The sequence below is a fragment of the Fomitopsis serialis genome, assembly GCF_022376445.1.
Source record: "Fomitopsis serialis strain Sig1Antser10 chromosome Unknown B0H18scaffold_216, whole genome shotgun sequence".
Taxonomy (NCBI): domain Eukaryota; kingdom Fungi; phylum Basidiomycota; class Agaricomycetes; order Polyporales; family Fomitopsidaceae; genus Fomitopsis; species Fomitopsis serialis.
In genome coordinates, this window is record NW_025955176.1 from 14,953 (window position 1) to 33,151 (window position 18,199).

Below are 18,199 nucleotides of genomic sequence, written 5' to 3' on the forward strand. Positions count from 1 at the left end.
GTAGAAACGGGTGGTGTAGACGATGGTCGAGGGGTTCGGTGGGATGTCGGCGGGCATTGAGGACTCACACGATGGTGGACTGGGGACGGATGAGGATGGCAGGGACGGCGGAGGGAGACCCACGGGGGCGGAAGGAGTAGGAACGGAGGGGAACGGGTGCCAGCGAGGCAGGGACGTGGGAAAGGCGGCGGAAGGGGGCTAGGAGGACGGGGCGGAGGGAAGGAGAGTTAGTTACCTACCACTACCTCTCAGGACTCAGTATCTAGGTTGCACCGGGCAATCTCAGGCTTCAGGTCCCGTCTCAGGCTCGCGTTTAGGCTAAGGAAGGTCGCAGAAGTTAGGCTCAGGCTCAGGATCCAGGAGAGCTCAGGTTAGGATCGTCGGAGGGAAGGCTATCGAGTATACCAGGCTCAGGAAAGGCGGTCTTCACTAAAGGACATCGCGGACGAAGCGTGCGGCGCACCACCCCATCTCCCCTTTTCCCTCCGCGAGGCACCACGAACCTCGCTCGCTTCCTCCGCGAACCGTCAACTTGCACCAACGACCCCCGCCCATCGTTTTCACCGATACCAAGAATTCCCTTCCGCGTCGTCCACGCACCGGGGACTCGCAATCACCACAGTGTCGTGGTACGACGACGCAGTGAGGGTCATACGTCGGACGGTTTGTTAGCACCGACTAGGTTATCAACGCGTCACTGATGTTCATATATATTACAGATGTCCATATACCACGAATACACTAAATCGCCCACGTCGTCCGGCGAGTCAACCACTCAGCGCTCTGGCGCGTCGACGTCGCGAGCCTCTGCATCAGGGGCACCCTCTTACTACACCGTTGCGGATGCACTCGGCAACGAGGTCGGCGAAATGGAGGCCGATTTCCGTGAAAGAGTCGCACAAACACGCGAGGAGTCTGTAGACGTAATCGTCGAGCGCGAGCTTCAAACTTATCTTCACGCCGGATCAGAGCGAGAAGATGTTGATCTTCTCGAATTTTGGCAGGTGAGTGCCTTTCGGAGTGAATTCTGCAGCATAATTGTGATTTTTTCGTCAGAGAAACCGAACCAAGTACCCGATCCTGTATCGTATGGCCCTCGACTACCTGTCCGCGCAGTCGTCTTCTGTACCGGCGGAACGCGCTTTCTCGTCTGGTGCGGAGACCGACACGAAGCGTCGCAACCGCACCTCGCCTATCTTGATGGAGGCGCTCCAAATGTCGAAATTCGAGATCAAGCGCAGGGTGGGTAACGGCGAGGAAGACCCGATCGACTTCACTACTGGTTGGCAGTCAGTGGGGAGCGATTTCCAGGTACTCCCTCGGTTGCAAGACATGCCGAAGCTAGGTGATCTTCTGCTCGGCGACTCCGAGCACACTATGGACGCCTTGCTTCGTGGTCTCAACACGCTGGACCCTGCACCTACAAACGAGCCGTCGGGTTGACCTGCCGTGCAAGAGCCTGGTGAACCTCACGATCAGTAAGTCCGTGAATGCGGCTTCAAGTTCGGAAACTGACGATGACCGACTTTCTTGCCCAAATGCGTAGCCGTGTACGATACTCAGGCCTCAGGTGGTGATCTTGGATATGTTGAATGTACATTGTCTCTGGGTGTGCGACCCAGGCTGTTTTGTTACTTCCGTGTTGCGTCACGGTGTACGATAGTGTAGGATGTCTCAAGAGTTTCTCGATACGCGGTTCTTGTACTGAATACGTCTATGCAATTCACGTCGATTCTGCAAAGTTGCTGTATATAAGGTCGCCTGAAGTCCTTTCGCAAGCGCCCGACGTTGACGGTGGTGCAGTGTGTCTCATCTCTCGCAAGTAGTATCGCTTGCCGACACCTGATCTTCATTGGAATCATTACTCCTGTATATCATTAGTACGTCTGTAAGATTCCGTCTCTTATTCTTCGACGCTGATTACAGGAGCGACTTTAATTGACCCGTCGGCAGCGTCAAACGCGCGACGCGGTCCCTCGGCGCTAAAGTACTGGTAGCGGCTCTTACATCGCACAACCGCCTCCGAGGTTGGTGAGGCCTTCGGGACCACAATCTCTATCTGAACAGCGAGGACTAACTGCTTCTATTAGGGTGGAACATTGATTGGAACTCCCCGCTTCACCCTCCGCACACAAGAAGGCCGGTGAACGGTAGCGCATAACGTGGTCAAGAAGGGCATTGACGACCAGGTCGTCTGCGGAGGGGACGGCGAGTCTCGCCCATTCCCTTCCGGCCGCTTAACTACAAGCACAATACCCTCGCGCTCGAGATATTCAAGGAGACGTATTCGGTCAAGGGCCGCTTGAACCAGTCGCAACGCAAGGAGCTGGCGCTCATTGAGCAGGCGTACGACAACCCGCATGAATGCTTGTCGCGTATCAAGCGTCTGCTGCCCACCCAGTGTGCGTTCAAGGAATCTGGCATCGAGTTCTTCGATACCTACGACAAACTCATTCCTTGCTACGACATCGAGCCCGTAGAGAAGATCACGGACGCCTACCTCGACCAGTTCCAGTTCTTCGAGGCCGACAAGCGTGGTCTGTTCCCCTCCTGGATCAAACCCGCCGACACTGAGCTGCCGCCGCTTCTCGTCTACAAGTGGCGCCAAGGTATCAACAACTTGACCGACATCTGGGAGACGAGCGAAGGCGAGTGCGACGTGCTCATGGAGACGGTGCTGTCCAAGGTCTACGAGAAGATCGATGTGACGTTGCTCAATGGCTTGTTGTGTCTCATCCTGGACCACGACTTGGCGGACTACATTACAGCGAAGAACAACACCGGCTTGACGTACAAGGGTGAGTGTTCCCAGCATATGCGTCATCGAACTGGTAGTGACTTGCACGATAGATATGGCGCACACAAACGCCTACGGTCTGATCCGTGGTCTCCAATTCTCAGCCTTCGTCTTCCAGTACTACGGTCGGGTCCTTGATCTGCTCATTCTGAGTCTTCAACGCGCCAGCGCGATGGCGGGACCACCGCAGATGCCGAACAACTTCCTGCAATACCGCGACTCCGCCACCGAGATGTGTCATCCCATCCGTCTCTCTCTATTTACGTTACGTCGACTGCATACACATCTTGTTCCACTTCACGGCCGAAGAGTTGCGAGACCTCATCCAACGATATGTCAGTGCATACCCTGACCCGACGAACAACAACGTCATCGGGTACAACAACAAGAGGTGTTGGCCTCGAGACTGTCGTATGCGCCTGATCAAGCACGACGTCAACCTCGGCAGAGCGGTCTTCTGGAATGTCAAGCAGAGTCTGCCCCAATCGCTCACCACAATCGAGTGGGAAGACACTTTCGTCAGCGTGTTCTCTAAGGACAACCCGCAACTCTTATTCTCGATGTGTGGGTTTGAAGTTCGCATCCTGCCCAAGATCAGGACTATGGATGGCGAACAGTTCTCGCTGAAGGATGCCGTATGGAACCTTACCAATGAGCAGACGAAGGAGCGTACTGCCCAGGCGTTCCTGCGCGTATCAGATGAAGGTTTGTCAATCGCTACTTCCCTCAAATTCCTTACTGATGTTGGTTCACGACAGGCGTCCAGCAGTTCAACAACCGAATTCGTCAGGTCTTGATGAGCTCGGACTCGACGACGTTCTCCAAGATCGTCAACAAGTGGAACACCGCCCTCATTGGTCTGATGACGTACTACCGTGAGGCCGTCATCCACACGAACGAGCTGTTGGATTCCCTCGTCAAGGCCGAGAACAAGATCCAGATGCGTGTCAAGATCGGCTTGAACTCCAAGATGCCATCGCGTTTCCCTCCGGTCATCTTCTATACACCGAAAGAATTGGGTGGTCTCGGCATGTTGTCGATGGGTCACGTTCTCACCCCACAGAGCGATCTTCGGTGGTCGAAGCAGACAGACGTCGGGGTCACTCACTTCCGTGCCGGTATGTCACACGAGGAGGACCAGCTGATTCCCAACCTCTACCGCTATCTCCAGCCTTGGGAAGCAGAGTTCTTGGACTCAGCTCGCGTCTGGTCGGAATACTCCATGAAACGGAAGGAGGCAAACGCCCAGAATCGCCGTCTGACGCTCGAGGATCTTGAGGACAGCTGGGATCGCGGTATCCCGCGTATCAACACGCTCTTCCAGAAGGATCGGCATACGCTTGCGTACGATCGAGGTTGGCGTGTGCGTACCGACTGGAAACAATACCAGCTGCTCAAGCACAACCCTTTCTGGTGGACGTCTCAGCGCCACGACGGCAAGCTATGGCAGCTCAACAACTACCGAGTCGATGTCATTGCTGCTCTGGGAGGTGCCGAAGGCATCCTTGAGCATACTCTTTTCAAGGGCACGTACTTTCCGACGTGGGAGGGATTGTTCTGGGAGAAGGCGTCTGGGTTCGAGGAGTCAATGCGGTACAAGAAGCTCACGAACGCGCAGAGGTCAGGTCTGAATCAAATCCCGAACCGTCAATTCACGCTGTGGTGGAGCCCTACGATCTACCGCGCCAACGTCTACGTCGGTTTCCAGGTCCAACTCGACTTGACGGGCATCTTCATGCATGGTAAGATTCCGACCCTGAAGATCAGCTTGATCCAGATCTTCCGTGCCCATCTTTGGCAGAAGATTCACGAGAGTGTCGTCATGGACTTGTGCCAAGTGTTCGACCAGGAGCTCGAGCCGTTGCAGATCGAAACCGTTCAGAAGGAGACTATCCACCCGCGTAAGAGTTACAAGATGAACTCGTCTTGCGCAGACATCCTCCTCTTCTCCGCCTACTCCCGGCCTTCGCTCGTTACTGATAGCAAGGATGTTCTCGACGGCACGACCAGCAACAAGTACTGGATTGACGTTCAACTTCGTTGGGGAGACTTCGACACGCACGACATCGAGCGATACACCCGCGCGAAGTTCCTGGATTACATCTCCGACTCTATGAGCATCTATCCCTCGCCAACAGGTGTCATGATCGGCATGGACCTGGCTTACAACCTTTGGTCGGCGTACGGCAATTGGTTCCTGGGCATGAAGCCGCTCATCCAGCAGGCAATGGCCAAGATCATGAAGGCCAACCCGGCGTGCCACGTCTTGCGCGAGCGTATCCGCAAGGGTCTCCAGCTCTACTCGTCCGAGCCGACGGAACCGTATCTCAACAGCCAGAACTACTCAGAGTTGTTTTCGAACCAGATCATCTGTAAGTGTGATTTCACATGGATGATTTACAACAGCAGTGTCTCACATTCGCCTTAGGGTTCGTTGACGACACGAACGTATACCGTGTGACGATCCACAAGATGTTCGAGGGTAATTTGACGACTAAGCCTATCAGTAAGTCTCACGTTACGTTGGACGAGATTCTTAACTTATTCCTGTCGTAGACGGCGCAATCTTCATCTTTAACCCTCGCTCTGGTCAGTGTACGTGCAATTTCTGCTACCCATCTACCGCTTCGTCTCCAGCACATCTACATCTCCAACGACGATGTCCGAGACGATGCTGGGTCGTTCACCTACGTCTTGCCGAAGAACATCCTCCGTGCCTTTGTCACTGCTGCCGACCTGCGCACTCAGGTCGCTGCGTTCCTGTACGGCGTCTCTCCGCCAGACAACAAGCAGGTCAAGGAGATCAAAGCCGTGGCATGGGTCCCGCAGCGAGGCAATAACAACAGTGTCGAGTTGCCATCGCAGTTGCCGAAGGACGACTTCTTGCTCAAGGACCTCGAACCGCTCGGATGGATCAAGACTCAGGCTCTCGAGCTGCCGCACTTGTCGCCAACGGATGTCACCACGCAGGCGAAGTTGATGGCCGAGCATCCTGAATGGGGCTCGTCGTCAATATGCTTGACCAGCGCGTTCACGCCGGGTTCCGTATTGTTGTCTGCGCATTCGCTCTCAGTCGCAGAGTTTGAGTGGGGCCGGAAGAACGCCAACACGTCGCCCAACCCACAGGTTAGTCGTCATATAATTCATTAGCCGCAATCCATACTGACTGTACTGCAATACGCAGGGCTTCAACCCGAACATGTCTGAGCGAGTGCAGCTTCTGCTCTCAGACCGTGTATCAGGCATGACGCTCGTGCCGCCGCTCGACCGGACTCATGCAGTGCGCCTCGCGTCGAGGTGCATGCCCTCCGTGCAGGGGCACCACCAAGCGCAGCCCTGGCAGCAAGGGTGGAAACTGGCGCCGCCCGAGTCCGCTTTGATGGACTGCCTGTTGGAACTGAAGACGATTGCGTCACACGCGCAACACTGGGCGTAACCCCAAGGTTCGTAGTGCACTTCTCTAGTCCAGTGCGACTGTTAGACTTATCTGCGCATTTCACCTTGTAGCGTTTTGCTGCGGTTATCGTGCAAACTCGCGACCCGAAGACGACCGCGCTCATCTTCGTGTCCAGCAAGATGGTGGTCACTGGTACGAAGAGCAAGGATGGCTCATGGCTCGCGGCTCGCGTCACATACGCTAGCAGAGAACCGGCCACGGCGCGTGCAGTCGGTCAAGAAGGCGCTGAGCACGAACCTCGCGTCGATGTCAATGCCGCCTGGGATCCTCTTTGTATAGCCCTCAATTACCGTACGAATTCTCGTATTGTAAACCATTGGGCTATCAATATAGATGTTAGCTGTTTTTTTTTCACTGCCACGACGTAGCTACGCGATCCTGGAATGATCAGTTCTGAGTACATGGCAGGCAAGACTGAGAATGAGCTTTCTTAGACGGCCTAGTGGCTGGCTTCGATTAGGCGGCTTCAGTTAGCGCCCGACGCGCGTTGATCTTGACTGCCAACACCGCTGTGATCCTCCTCCTTCATTGTAACTCTGCTCTCTCAGCACGCTTGGGACTCAGTGGCAGGTGCATGGACTTGTGGTCATGAAAACTGTTCGAGAGTGCTTCGGCAGGTATCTGGCTGACTACTGGCTCAAGCCCTTGGGTCGCCCGTCTGTATCCCCACTGTCTACGGTCATCACAACTTGATCTCGCTGACTACCTCAAGAGTTTCTTCTACATATACCTCAACATTGTCGTGAGTGACCGGACTGCGCAGTCTCGAGGAAGGGAGGAGGAGGCAATGGTACAAATGGTGAGTATCATCTGCGTATTCTGCCATGAGAGGTCTCCACACGAGTCGCACGTTGTGAGGTCTTCGACAAGCTCAAGGTAGTTTTCATTTCTCTTGCACTATGCTCTCGGACACTTCTCCCGTACGTGTTCCTTGTGTGCGACATCATAACGAACCTGCTCCCAACAGAAGAGATGGAGTATGATAGGTAGGCTCTTGCTATGTATCGCCTCCTTGGGTATAACAAGTGTTCTTGTACGCACTGATACATCGCGCGCTGATCACAGCGTAGGCCACTATCGACACGCCTCACGGCGAGAATCTCTTGGAGTGTTCTGGCAGCTAGAGTACATCTTCCCAGTGTGTTCCTTGAAACACTTCCGGCGCGCGAGCACTGCCGTCTGGAACGAAAGTGAGTTCTCCGCGCTCGAGTCCCCCTCTACCGAGATCTTCGCGGCTATCCAGACGCCCTCATCGCAGCGACGTGTTTCGTCACCCAGCAATTGCTCCTTTCGGTCGTCACCGGTTCCATCACCGTCAAGGCGAACATCATCACCATCGACGAGTGCGAGCCTGCGCAACCCCGTCGATTCAAGGCACACTATTGGGTACGCTATCGCGGCTGTGCTTACGCCTACGACCCTCCATGGTGAGTGTGTCAGCGTTGGCATGATCCTGGGGGCAGAGGTCGCGAGGCAGCTTGGTGTTCTCAGTCAAGTCGCAGTCGGCGGTTGACGCGCTGCCTCAGGGCGTACAACCTCCCCGTGTCCCTCTCGGACCCGCGTATCGCTAGCTTACCTGCTGCCAAGGGCTTCGGTGTGGAGCGCTTACTGGACATCATGAAGATCGACAAGAAGAACAGCAGTCCACAGAAGAAAATCGTGAGTGAGACCCTGGTCGTACAAGGCGGACAAGGTTCTCTGTCCGTACCCCGAACGGCAAGGAAATCTACATCGGTAACGCTGGAACTGCCGCGCGTTTCCTCGCTACGATCTGCACACTCGTGCAGAGCTCCGTGCCAGGCGAGCGCACAGTTATCACCGGGAACGCGCGCATGAAGCAGCACCCGATCGGGCCTCTCGTGGGAGCTCTGCGCGCCAACGGCAGCGACATCCAGTATCTTGAGTCCCAGGGATGTCTCCCGCTCTCCACCGCCCCCGCAGGACTGAAGGGCGCACGGATCTAGCTCTCTGCGAGCGTCTCCAGCCAATACGTCTCGTCCATCTTGCTGTGCGCACCGTATGCGCAGGAAGCGATCACCCTCGAGTTGACGGGCGGCCAAGTCATCTCGCAGCCCTACATCGTCATGACCATCGCGATGATGCGCACCTTCGGCGTGGATGTCATCCGCGAGAAGGATGCAGCGACGGGCCGGCTGTTCGACGTCTACCATATCCCGAGGCAGATGTACAAGAACCTGCTGAATTACAGCATCGAGTCGGACGCGAGTAGCGCGACTTACCTGCTCGCGGTCGCTGCCATCACCGGCACTACGTGCATGATCAGTAACATCGACTCGCCATCCCTGCAGGGCGATGCGCGTAACGCGGCGCGTTTCGCCAAGGATGTTTTGGAGTCAATGGGCTGCAAGGATGTGTAGACTGAGACTGAGACCACCGTGACTGGCCCACCTATCAGTCAGCTCAGCCTGAGGGCGCTCTCGCCCACACTCTCCGGCTGGCCACCCACTCACTAAATCGATCACCCACCCGATCGCTCACTCGTCCGTGGACCCGCGCCTCGCACGACCAGCGATGGGTGCTTCAAGGCACCCCAGGAGGCCAAGACTAACGCAAGGACGAGTCACTGCGAGGAGAAGAGCAGGGTGATCGACAGAGGAGAAACGAGAAGGGCCGACCGCGGTAAGTACCCCCGCCTGTCGCCCTCCTCTACCCTTCCGCCCAAAATCGTGCTACGCACCGCCAACCTCGTCCTCTCCACGTCCCCACTCCGTGCATACGCCCTCACTCGATGTTCTCGCTACCCAGGGAGGCTCTCGTCCGCCCGTTTCCGCCCGACTGTCACCCACTCCTTCGCCCACATTCCCACCGTCAGTCTCGCACCTCGACCTCTCAGCTGCCCACGGAACAGCACACTCGGGTGGAAATCAAGAATACTGGGCAGTGCGCTACCACCGCGCGCCCAGTATCCACCTCGCTGCAGCGAACGCAAGCCCGCGTCCGCGCGCATCACGCCAGTGAAGTAGCCGCGGCCGAACGGGCTACACTTGCGCATGCATCTAGGTTCCAACTTCCCGGACATTGCCCGCCCGTCCGCCGCAAGACCGCTTACCCGTGAACCCGCGCACCTTGCGCGCACCCGCCGTTACCCACTTTTAACTCGTACCCATTCGCAGGGGTCAGCACTCGGGGCGGGTAACGGCTCGAGGCCGACGACTATTATGATCACCATTTCCACACGACCCTGCGCAGAGACGTTGATAGATAGATAATAATACATATTACTTAGCTAATTACAATGCTACAAAAGGACCTCGAACTGACTTTGAGCCACGAGCTGAGCTCGATCACATGTTAACTCAGCCGGAGATGAGCTAATCATTTCAGACCAAGAGTTAAATATGCAGCTTGAAAGCTATCACGGAAAGTTGTATTCTGAGCCGGCTTAAGTCAATTAGGCGCCGAAGCTGCGGCAACACTACGCTCGTTCCGAAGCCGTCCGTTTCGCCCGAGGCCGGGGTTCCGTTGAGGCCGGCGTCCGGGACTTGCACGCTCGCTTGTCGGAGGGAGTGTACGTGCCTGACGGCTACTCCGGAATACCACGTCGCCTGCAGTTTGCACGCCCTCCGGACGTCGAGGCCATGGAGGAGGGAGAGGTCGAGGATGAGGTGGCGGAGGGACCTGCCGTTCATGTACAGTAGCCTTCCTCCTTCCGCATGTATTTGGTTGGGTGCTCGATTAGCTCTTCCGCCGTGTGCGTTCGCTTGTTCGACAATCGATGTTGCGTTCGCTTGTTCGACAATCAATGTTGCCCTATGCCGGTTGCTGCCCCTTCCCGTCTTGACTTGTACGTGCGATGTATTGAGGTCATGTATTGAGGTCGTGCCGCTGCTCCCATGTGGGCCCACCCCACAGCGCGAGGGCACCTTTGGCTTCGTCACCCTTGACGCAAACAACCCGTACTACGCCGGCTCGTGGCGCCAGCCCAACCGTCTCGGCGCCCGCAAGTGCAACAACGAAGGCTATACCGCGGTCTTCCACCGCGAGCTCCGGAAGCCGGCCCTCCGAGTCCCGATCTCGGGCATCTTTGCGACGGACATCGCTAAGAGTGGCAAGTGGCAGTTTTTCACCGTCGATAGCGCGTACGAGGAGATGCTCAGGACGATGAAAGTGAAGCACCTAGCAAACATCACGAACGGCGAGCCGGACCCTATCGTCCGTCTGTTCATCGAGGCTCCGACGGCGGACCCAGCGGAATGGGAGAAGTTCCGCAAAATCCTGCGCGCGCACGACTTCGGAACCCCTGCGACTGGGAAGCCCGAGCCCTTCACAGGCAAACTATGGTGCGCTTACTGTCACTCCGTGGATCATCCCGTCGGCCTGTGCGATTTGCTAAAAGTCGAGGGCTGGCACGACGTGATCCCCGGCTCTGTCGCGATAGCGGACCAGAACGGCGGACAAAAGAAGGCCAACCGAGATGCGGATCGCGGACGCCAGGAGAAGCGCGGAAACGGACGCGACAAGGGTAAAGGCAAGGCCGTAAACCGCAAGTAGACGACCCATGTCCTGCGTCGTGTTTTGGACGGACTAATGCCTACACACGCACGAGGACTATAGCCTGCACCCGCGCACTATATACCATATACTTCCTCTTATCATCCAGTCCTGCTCTACCTCGTGTCCCGACTTACGCGCTGCACATCCACCGATGCCTCACTTCTTGCGTCACTATACCGTGACTATCCTGACCTCGATACGATACATCAGGAAAAACACTTTCGGCGCCAAATGGTTTGGGATTTTTCCCAATTAGCATGAACTGGGATATGAGCGACAAAGAGCGGTTTATGACTGACAGAACCCGGTTGAGCATCTCTGCACGAGGTCTACGTATGTCAATACGTAGATTCTGCAGTTCTTGACACCACCAAAACTACATATCTGCTTCAGTAGCTACTATAAGCACATAATAATTGATTGTACGTCTCAACCGTTCACTACGCTTCACAAGCACACTCGTCTCGAGCTATGGGATTTCCACCACATTTTCAAGCACTGAAGAATGTACATTATTTGCGCCTCATTATAGTACATTGTACATGACTTTTGCGACCCGGAACACTACATGTCTGTACAATACAACCGTCAATGACAATGACAATATGTGCATCAAAATGCAGGGCCAGTATCGCATGGAAATGGCCCCACTACCAGACTCTGAGCCTCAGCCTCAGCCTCAGCCTCAGCCCATTCAACTTGCCACTGCCACTGCCACTGCCACACGTCACTGTCAAGCACGGGTACACCCGCAGGTATCCCGAGGTGTACCCGTACCCTTACCCACCCGGGTACAGACCCACCGCAGCAAGTACAGGTTATGTGCGGGTATGCGTGGGTCGGCGGGTCTACGGGCAGGTCGGCGGGTCAGAGCGGGCAGATGCTCTGCTTGAATGAGTAAAATGGGTGCTCGTCGGGGTTATTCAGATTTGCCTGGTAGACCTCGTCCGCGATCAGCACGAGCTCCTGCATTGTCTTCCGCTCGAGCAGTGCGCCAGTTGGGTTCCCTGGGTTAATCATGACCGCGCGGCGTCACACTCTCCCCATCTGTCCCGCCCCACTTGAGTGCCATGCTGATCTTGTTGAGCGACATCAACTAGCCATCCAACTCGGAGAGGTGGTACGGGAGCGCAACGTGGAGACCAAGCTGTCGAGCCACGGCAGCTTCCCGAACCGTTTCAGGTCTGTCGTGCTTGCCATGGGCCAGGACGCGCCAGCAGACTCGTCGAGGGGACCGGAGCTCGCACACATAGACGAGCAGCACTGTCGTCTTCTAGAGCAACATGCCCATGTGGCGACGTCTCAGCCGTTCGTGAGCGCATGGACAGGGAGACGAGCAATGTTCTCACCTTGTAATATCGCCACTCTCTTCGTCGCTCTCTGCTCGCTGCTGCGTTCTTCGTGCCGTGTTCGAGCCTTCTTGCGTTGATCACGCCCTTCCTCCGTCCGATCGTGTATGGCTTCGAGCTGACATGTTTTCACAGGTCGCTCGGTGCATGTCGCTGCACGGGGCACTGGTCCAGACGCACATCTCCGCGTGTCTGTCCTGGTCAAGCACACTTCAGTGAGGTGCATACGTGTCTGTGTCGATGAACACCCGCACTGCCTGACGTACCTCCTAGCCCACGTCCTCGTCCTCCTGATCTCGAGCCATCCGCTCTTCCCGTGGTCCTGGTACGTACGTCGTGCCCTCAGCCTGATTGCGCGTGCTAACGCGCCTCTTCCGCGGGCCAGTGTCACGGCGACACACATCCAGTGTGTGTGAATGCGCTGACCTTTCCCGCTCGTCTCCTTGCCTGCTTGCCCGCCCACTCAACCGGCCGCCCGCTCGCATGCCCACTTGCCAGCCCGCTTCCCTCCCCGGTTGTCTCCTCGCTCGACGCTTGTCTGCCCCGCCACCCATTCGTCGGCCGTGTCTGCACGCAGGGCATTGGCCCGCGTGCTCGCGGTCGTCGTAGGCGTCGCGCAACGGACTGGTGCTGCACGGCTGCAAAGTCGCGCGTTCGGGCTCGTTGTGCTGGAGCAGTGGGATGGCGCGAGCGCTGCGTGGTTGTTATCCAAACGCAGCCCGTCCCAGCGATTGCGCATGTGGCCGACACGCGTCCAGCGACTGCGGTACGTCTTCCGCGCTGTTCTTTTCTGTACGTCCGGCATTGCTGACGCGCGATCCATCCTTTCAAGATGCTCCTCCAGTGCAGCATCGACAACGGGCGAGCAAGCGAGACCAGCAGGGTGGGCGAGCTAGCGAAGAGGTTGGAATGGGCATACCAACGAGCTCGCGAGGGCGTGAGTAGGCAGACGAGCGGGGCTGGTGTGTGCGAGCGCGTTCAAAGGGGAGGCAGCGAGAAGCTGGGTGGTAAGTTCGAGGCCGAGGCGAGCGGATGGATGAGCGGATGAGCGGACGAACGAACGAACGGACGGACGAGTGAACGAGGGAGCGAATGGGCATGCGAGTGAACGGGCGAGTGGATAGGTAGGCGAGTGAACGTACGGGCAGGCGAGCCGGCGAGAGGGTGAGCGGTCGGGACACGGGCGAGCGGACGGGCGAGCGGACGGGCGAGCGGACAGGCGAGCTGGCGGGTGAGCGGACATGTCAGTGGGCGGGCACGTACGAATGGGCGAGTGGGCGGACGAGCGGGTAGGTGGCCGAATAGGGGATGGACATTGGAGCGGGCGGGCGAGTGGGAGAGCGGGCGGGCGAGTGGGAGAGCGGGCGGGCGAGCGGGAGAGCGGGCGGGCGAGCGGGCGAGTAAACGATGGGCGAGTAAACGAATGGGCGAGTAACGGATGGGCGAGTAACGGATGGGCGAGCAAAGAAGGACACAGTACTATAGTGCGCACCTTATGGCTTCTGACTCGGAGCGCTGGGCCCTGGCGCTGAGTCTTCACGATCGTTCTGCTTTCCTTCTTCCCGACTCGCCCTCCCGTCCCACGCACCCTGTCCCTTCTCGTTCCGTGTTCGTATTCATGTTCGAAGATCAGGAGACGGCGCGGAAGCTTCGACGCAGACGCAACGGAGGTGGTTGTGGTGGTAGTAGCAACAGTGGGCGAGTTGCAAGTCCGAGGAGCTGGTAACTGCGCAGCTAAGCACACGGACGGGCGTACGAATGAGCGTGGATATGGGCAGGTAAGTGAGTCGGGACAGAAGGGTCGAGGTGATGCGAGAACAGGCGGTCAACATGCGGGTTCATGGAGCGGATGGCGGTCGTCGAAACTCGAGACTTGAAGTGTGCAACTAGTTGCACACCATATATGGTAAGTCATCTTAGCTCGATCGCGAGTCGCTCACCTTGGCTCTGCAGTACTGCAGCCCCATGGCGTCTCACACTTAGTCTACCAGTCTGCGCATCCTGCTTGAATACTAGTGCGTCTGTCTACGCATCTGGCTTGCCCGCCCTCTCGCGCCCGCCCGCTCTCGCTCGCCCGCCCCTTCTCTTCTGCCTGCCCTCACCCTACGACTAGCTTGGCCCACCTGCTTGCTCACCCAATCCACGGAACTCTGCCGCGCGACTCAGGTCTCGTACAACGCGCGTAAAAGTCTACTGTTGAGCGAGAAGTCCGCGCGAACCGCAAGAAATGCGGGGCGAGAAGGTCGAGAGGTACTCAAGAGGTGCGTTGTGTGGTATTACTATATATGGCTCGCAACTCGTTGCGACCATTTCTAACTGTCCGCAAACTCTGTCCCAGTACCACGTCCATGGCTCTGGAACACGCAAGCATGCCGCGCGACCGAGGACTTGCACAACGCGCGTGCAAGTCCAGCGCCGAGCGTCAAGACCGCGCGAACTGCAAGAAACGCAGGCGAGGAGGACGAGAGGCGAGCACGAAGGGACCGGAGGTGGGAGAGTGCGGATCGAGTGGATAGAACGGGCACGAAGGCTCGAATTTCCGGGGTATGTACGCCTCTACTACTTGACGCACCCTCCCCTCACCTCGCACCAGATGCTGGCATGCTCATGTATGAATACCTGTTGTTAGCACAAACAGGTCATACATAAATCCCAGTACTTACAAGTCCCCTTCATGTATGAAGGCACAGTAATCACTGCAGCCGGCGCCCCGCTCGCTACCCGAAAGGGCAGCTGCCCTTTAGGGACAGCTCAGGTCGCCCGGCGCCGGGAAGAGCTCGTGGTTACCTAAATAGGTCCTATCGCACGCCCTTCCACTTTGGGTGCTGTCGTGGGCACAGATCGGGCGAATGCGATCGTGATTTGTGATCAGCTCGATCTGACATGTTCTAGGGCTAGGTACAGCACCATATATAGCCACGACCTGTTTGGCACAGTGCCTGAATAGCAGCACGTATGTTTCGCACCATGACATATGCGCTGCATATGTCGCACTGCACGACAATACAAAAGGCGGGGCATTCGGGAAATGCAGAAAGACAACTAGAGCATATATATAGTCTCTGTCATTGCAAGTTGCGGATGTACGATACTGTGGGGCTCGCAAATAGTTAACGGGGATAGGCTAGTTGTACTACACGTCGATGCAGAGAGCATCATCTGCGAGACATATCAGCGCAGTTGCAACATGGGTGATGAGGTGGTCGTACCTTCACGAACTCCGAGGGTGCAAGGAGGATGGCACAGATGTTAGAGAAGCAACGGGCACCGAACAGCGAAGACGCACCATTGTAACCATCACCATCGACATCCACCTCGCAAATCATCTCGTCGACCTCGTTGTCCGACAGCTTCTCGCCTGCGCACCACCCGCATGATCAGTGCCGCTGCCTCTCTATGCAGACGAGGGCACTCACCGCGGTTGGTTATAACACGCCTGAGCTCTGCAGCAGAGATGTAGCCGCTGCCGTCCTGATCGAAGACCCTTAACACTTCCTTGATCTCCTCCTGGCTGTCCGTGTTGCGCGTCTTACGCCCCATCATCGCGAAGGACTCGGGGAAGTCGTGCCATTCGGGCTGTCCGTGTCGATTTTCGTTGATCATGTCTTGCAGCTCCGCCTCCGTCGGGTTCCGCCCAAGCGAGCGCATCGTTTTGACGAACCCACTGACACACCTCTATTGGTCGATGAGCCACGACACGCTCGTCAACGCGCGGTCCGACATAATCGTTGACGAGAGGGTGGGTCTGGGGTGGGTAGTAGATTAGTGCATGTGCATTGATGGCCAGGCCAGACAAGCTTACCTGGTTGAAATCATTCCTGAAATGCGTACCCGAGCCTCCGCCGTTGCGTTCGTGCAGAGTTAAACATGAAAGCGAGACGGTAGAGGTACAGTAGCTCGTAGAAGTGAGGTGAGCCTTGCGGGCGCCCGTAAACTCAACGTTTGTGTCTATTTGTTGCCTCGCCAAATCTGGCATCCCCGATGTGCTCGGGCTGCTCCTGACCAATCAGAACGCGTTTAAAGGTCCTACTTAGGCCTGCAACATACGTGCGACTCGCTTTCTAGGCTTTTCGCACTGTGTGTGCATGTCTTAGGGATTAGATACGATTTTAGTTATGTATACTACAACGGATAAGATGCAGTAGTGCAACACACAACCCCTCGTTCTCGTGTACAGTAGGGATGACGACACTACTACTATACTGTACTGGTTCTCTGAGTCTCGGCGGTCACAAAGAGTGTTGTAGCGTGATATACATATACCGAACTCACTTTCATAAAGTATATTCTTACTATCATTACAGGTTCTATATATACGAACACATTGGCCGTGTCTGCATGCAGGGGCAGCAGGGCAGTCGCCCCGTGCGTTCGCGGTTGCTGCGTGTTGCGCGCGCCCCTACTCTGCCCGCCGTCACGGTCACCCCTGCCATCCGCTCGTCGGCCGTGCTTGCGTGCTGGGCATTCGCCCTGCACGCTCGCGGTCGCCGTGCGTGTAGTGCTCGTCCGCACTCTGTGTCTGCCCGCTTTCCCTCTCGCCCGCCTGCCTTCTCGCCCGCCTGCCTTCTCGCTCGCCCACCCACCCGCTTTACCACTCACCTTCTCTTCCACCCACCCACCCACTCGTCTCCTTGCCTGCTCGTACGCTTGTCCGCCCGTCCGCCCGTCCGCCTGCCTGCTCGTCTGCCCTCCCGCTCGTCCGCCTGCCCTCCCGCTCGTCCGCCTGCCCTCCCGCTTGTCCACCCGCTTAACTGCCTGCGTGCCAACTTTCTCGCCTGCTCACCCGCCCGCGTGTGCATCCGTTGGTTGTATCTGCGTGCTGGGCACTCGCCCAGCGCGCTCGCGGCGGGCGTGTGCTGGCGCCTGCTCGCTCTCCTACCCGTCTGCTTGGCACTTGCCCACCCATTCGCTGGCCTGTCTGTCCGCCTGACCGCTCAGCTGGCCGCCCTTGTGGTACGCCCATCGGCTGCGTGCTCACGCGGGGCATTAGCCCTACGCGCTCGCGGTCGACGAGTATGCTGCACTGCACGTCGCCGCGTCCTGTGGCTACGGTCAGCTCGCTCGGTCGTGTATGTCTGCGCTCACCTCGATGCAAGTGTCGGATACTCGCTGTCGTCGTGCCCGCTGTGCTCCAACGATGTCGGTGACCGACACGGGATGGTGCCAGTGGAGGTCGTAAACGGCGGGCGGAAGCGCTCGCCGCGAGCTCGGCTCGTTGCGAGCTCCCGGGTTTGGCCGAAACCGACGCCACACGGCGGGCGGTGGCGCAAGGGATTCAAGATCGTACCTGATCTGCGATGAACAACCCCGATGTGCATCCATATGGGGCAGCCTCGCGTCAGCTGCCCCGCCGCGGACGAAGGGACCGGGCTGCCCCGGGGTGGCTGCTATAACGGGTAACGGCCGACGGCGCTTCGCTCATACATGAGTGAGTGGCAGCTCATGTATGAGAATAGGCCTTGGTAAGTACAGGCGTTTATGTATGATACCTTTGCGCTAACTACAGGGATTTCATACAAAGATATGCCTATATGGCCTGCACCTCGGTTGACAGCTATTACTTTACATGGTTCGCAAGTACTGGCGAACATTTCGATCACGTCGTCCCCACGCCCTCAGTACTAATCTCGCGCCGTCCATTTCGACTCAGGCGACAGTCGTCCCGCGGTTCTGGCGACAAGCACTGCAGCCGCATGATACGGGACTCACACGACGCATGCGCGAGTTCAGCACGAAACGATCAGACTGCGCGGAATGCAGCAAACGATGAGCGAGAGGAGTACGAGACACACACGAAGGGATGGAAGGAGGAAGGGTGTGGCATGAGTTGGGAAAACGAGCACAAAGGCTCTGCAAATAAAGGTACACCCTCGCTAGACGTCCCCGCTTCGACTTACAATGCCCGCGCCAGCAGGCGTAGTGACGAACGGGAAGCTCGTCGTGCCCTCTGCTAGCGCGGCACTAATGACACAGAATTCTCGCCTCCCGGGACGACTCCGGCATTCCTGTACCACCCGCCTGCGAAGGCCTCTCTCCCTCATGTCCGTGCCCCCGACGCACCGCATCCTCTTCACGCAGGGC

General features: G+C 57.3%; 4 protein-coding genes across 4 annotated transcripts; 3 read left to right on the forward strand and 1 right to left on the reverse strand.

Annotated features, from left to right (window-relative positions):
• Positions 1 to 719: 719 nt before the first annotated feature.
• B0H18DRAFT_1126773 (uncharacterized protein) lies at positions 720 to 8,632 on the forward strand (the record flags this gene model as incomplete). Its single annotated transcript, XM_048035217.1, has 17 exons — positions 720 to 1,004; positions 1,057 to 1,438; positions 2,190 to 2,798; positions 2,851 to 3,045; positions 3,107 to 3,502; positions 3,556 to 5,169; positions 5,226 to 5,303; positions 5,354 to 5,392; positions 5,466 to 5,923; positions 5,982 to 6,145; positions 6,201 to 6,240; positions 6,305 to 6,545; positions 7,325 to 7,444; positions 7,498 to 7,681; positions 7,781 to 7,913; positions 7,976 to 8,148; positions 8,239 to 8,632. 17 exons carry the CDS (start codon positions 720 to 722, stop codon positions 8,630 to 8,632), a joined length of 5,505 nt encoding a protein of 1,834 aa, XP_047885628.1.
• A 1,221-nt stretch (positions 8,633 to 9,853) lies between these two features.
• On the forward strand, positions 9,854 to 10,766 carry B0H18DRAFT_1126774 (uncharacterized protein; the record flags this gene model as incomplete). The annotated part of the gene is made up of 2 exons (XM_048035218.1): positions 9,854 to 9,904; positions 10,128 to 10,766. The coding sequence occupies 2 exons, from the start codon at positions 9,854 to 9,856 to the stop codon at positions 10,764 to 10,766; spliced, it is 690 nt and encodes a 229-aa protein (XP_047885629.1).
• A 1,058-nt stretch (positions 10,767 to 11,824) lies between these two features.
• B0H18DRAFT_1051890 (uncharacterized protein) lies at positions 11,825 to 12,428 on the forward strand. The gene is made up of 3 exons (XM_048030972.1): positions 11,825 to 12,070; positions 12,119 to 12,315; positions 12,385 to 12,428. Exons 1-3 carry the CDS (start codon positions 12,053 to 12,055, stop codon positions 12,389 to 12,391), a joined length of 222 nt encoding a protein of 73 aa, XP_047885630.1. The 5' UTR covers positions 11,825 to 12,052; the 3' UTR covers positions 12,392 to 12,428.
• A 2,651-nt stretch (positions 12,429 to 15,079) lies between these two features.
• B0H18DRAFT_1051894 (calmodulin 1) lies at positions 15,080 to 16,035 on the reverse strand. The gene is made up of 5 exons (XM_048030973.1): positions 15,921 to 16,035; positions 15,535 to 15,863; positions 15,405 to 15,476; positions 15,328 to 15,336; positions 15,080 to 15,277 (listed from the first exon to the last, which is right to left on the reverse strand). Exons 2-5 carry the CDS (start codon positions 15,764 to 15,766, stop codon positions 15,252 to 15,254), a joined length of 339 nt encoding a protein of 112 aa, XP_047885631.1. The 5' UTR covers positions 15,767 to 15,863; positions 15,921 to 16,035; the 3' UTR covers positions 15,080 to 15,251.
• Between the last annotated feature and the right edge of the window lie 2,164 nt (positions 16,036 to 18,199).

Excerpts from the sequence above, each read along its gene's own strand:
- B0H18DRAFT_1051894 (XM_048030973.1), bottom strand. The coding sequence starts at position 15,766 with ATGCGCTCGCTTGGGCGGAACCCGACGGAGGCGGAGCTGCAAGACATG. Across the intron at positions 15,477-15,534 it reads GCGTGTTATAACCAACCGCG|GCGAGAAGCTGTCGGACAAC; the intron begins GTGAGTGCCCTC and ends GGTGGTGCGCAG.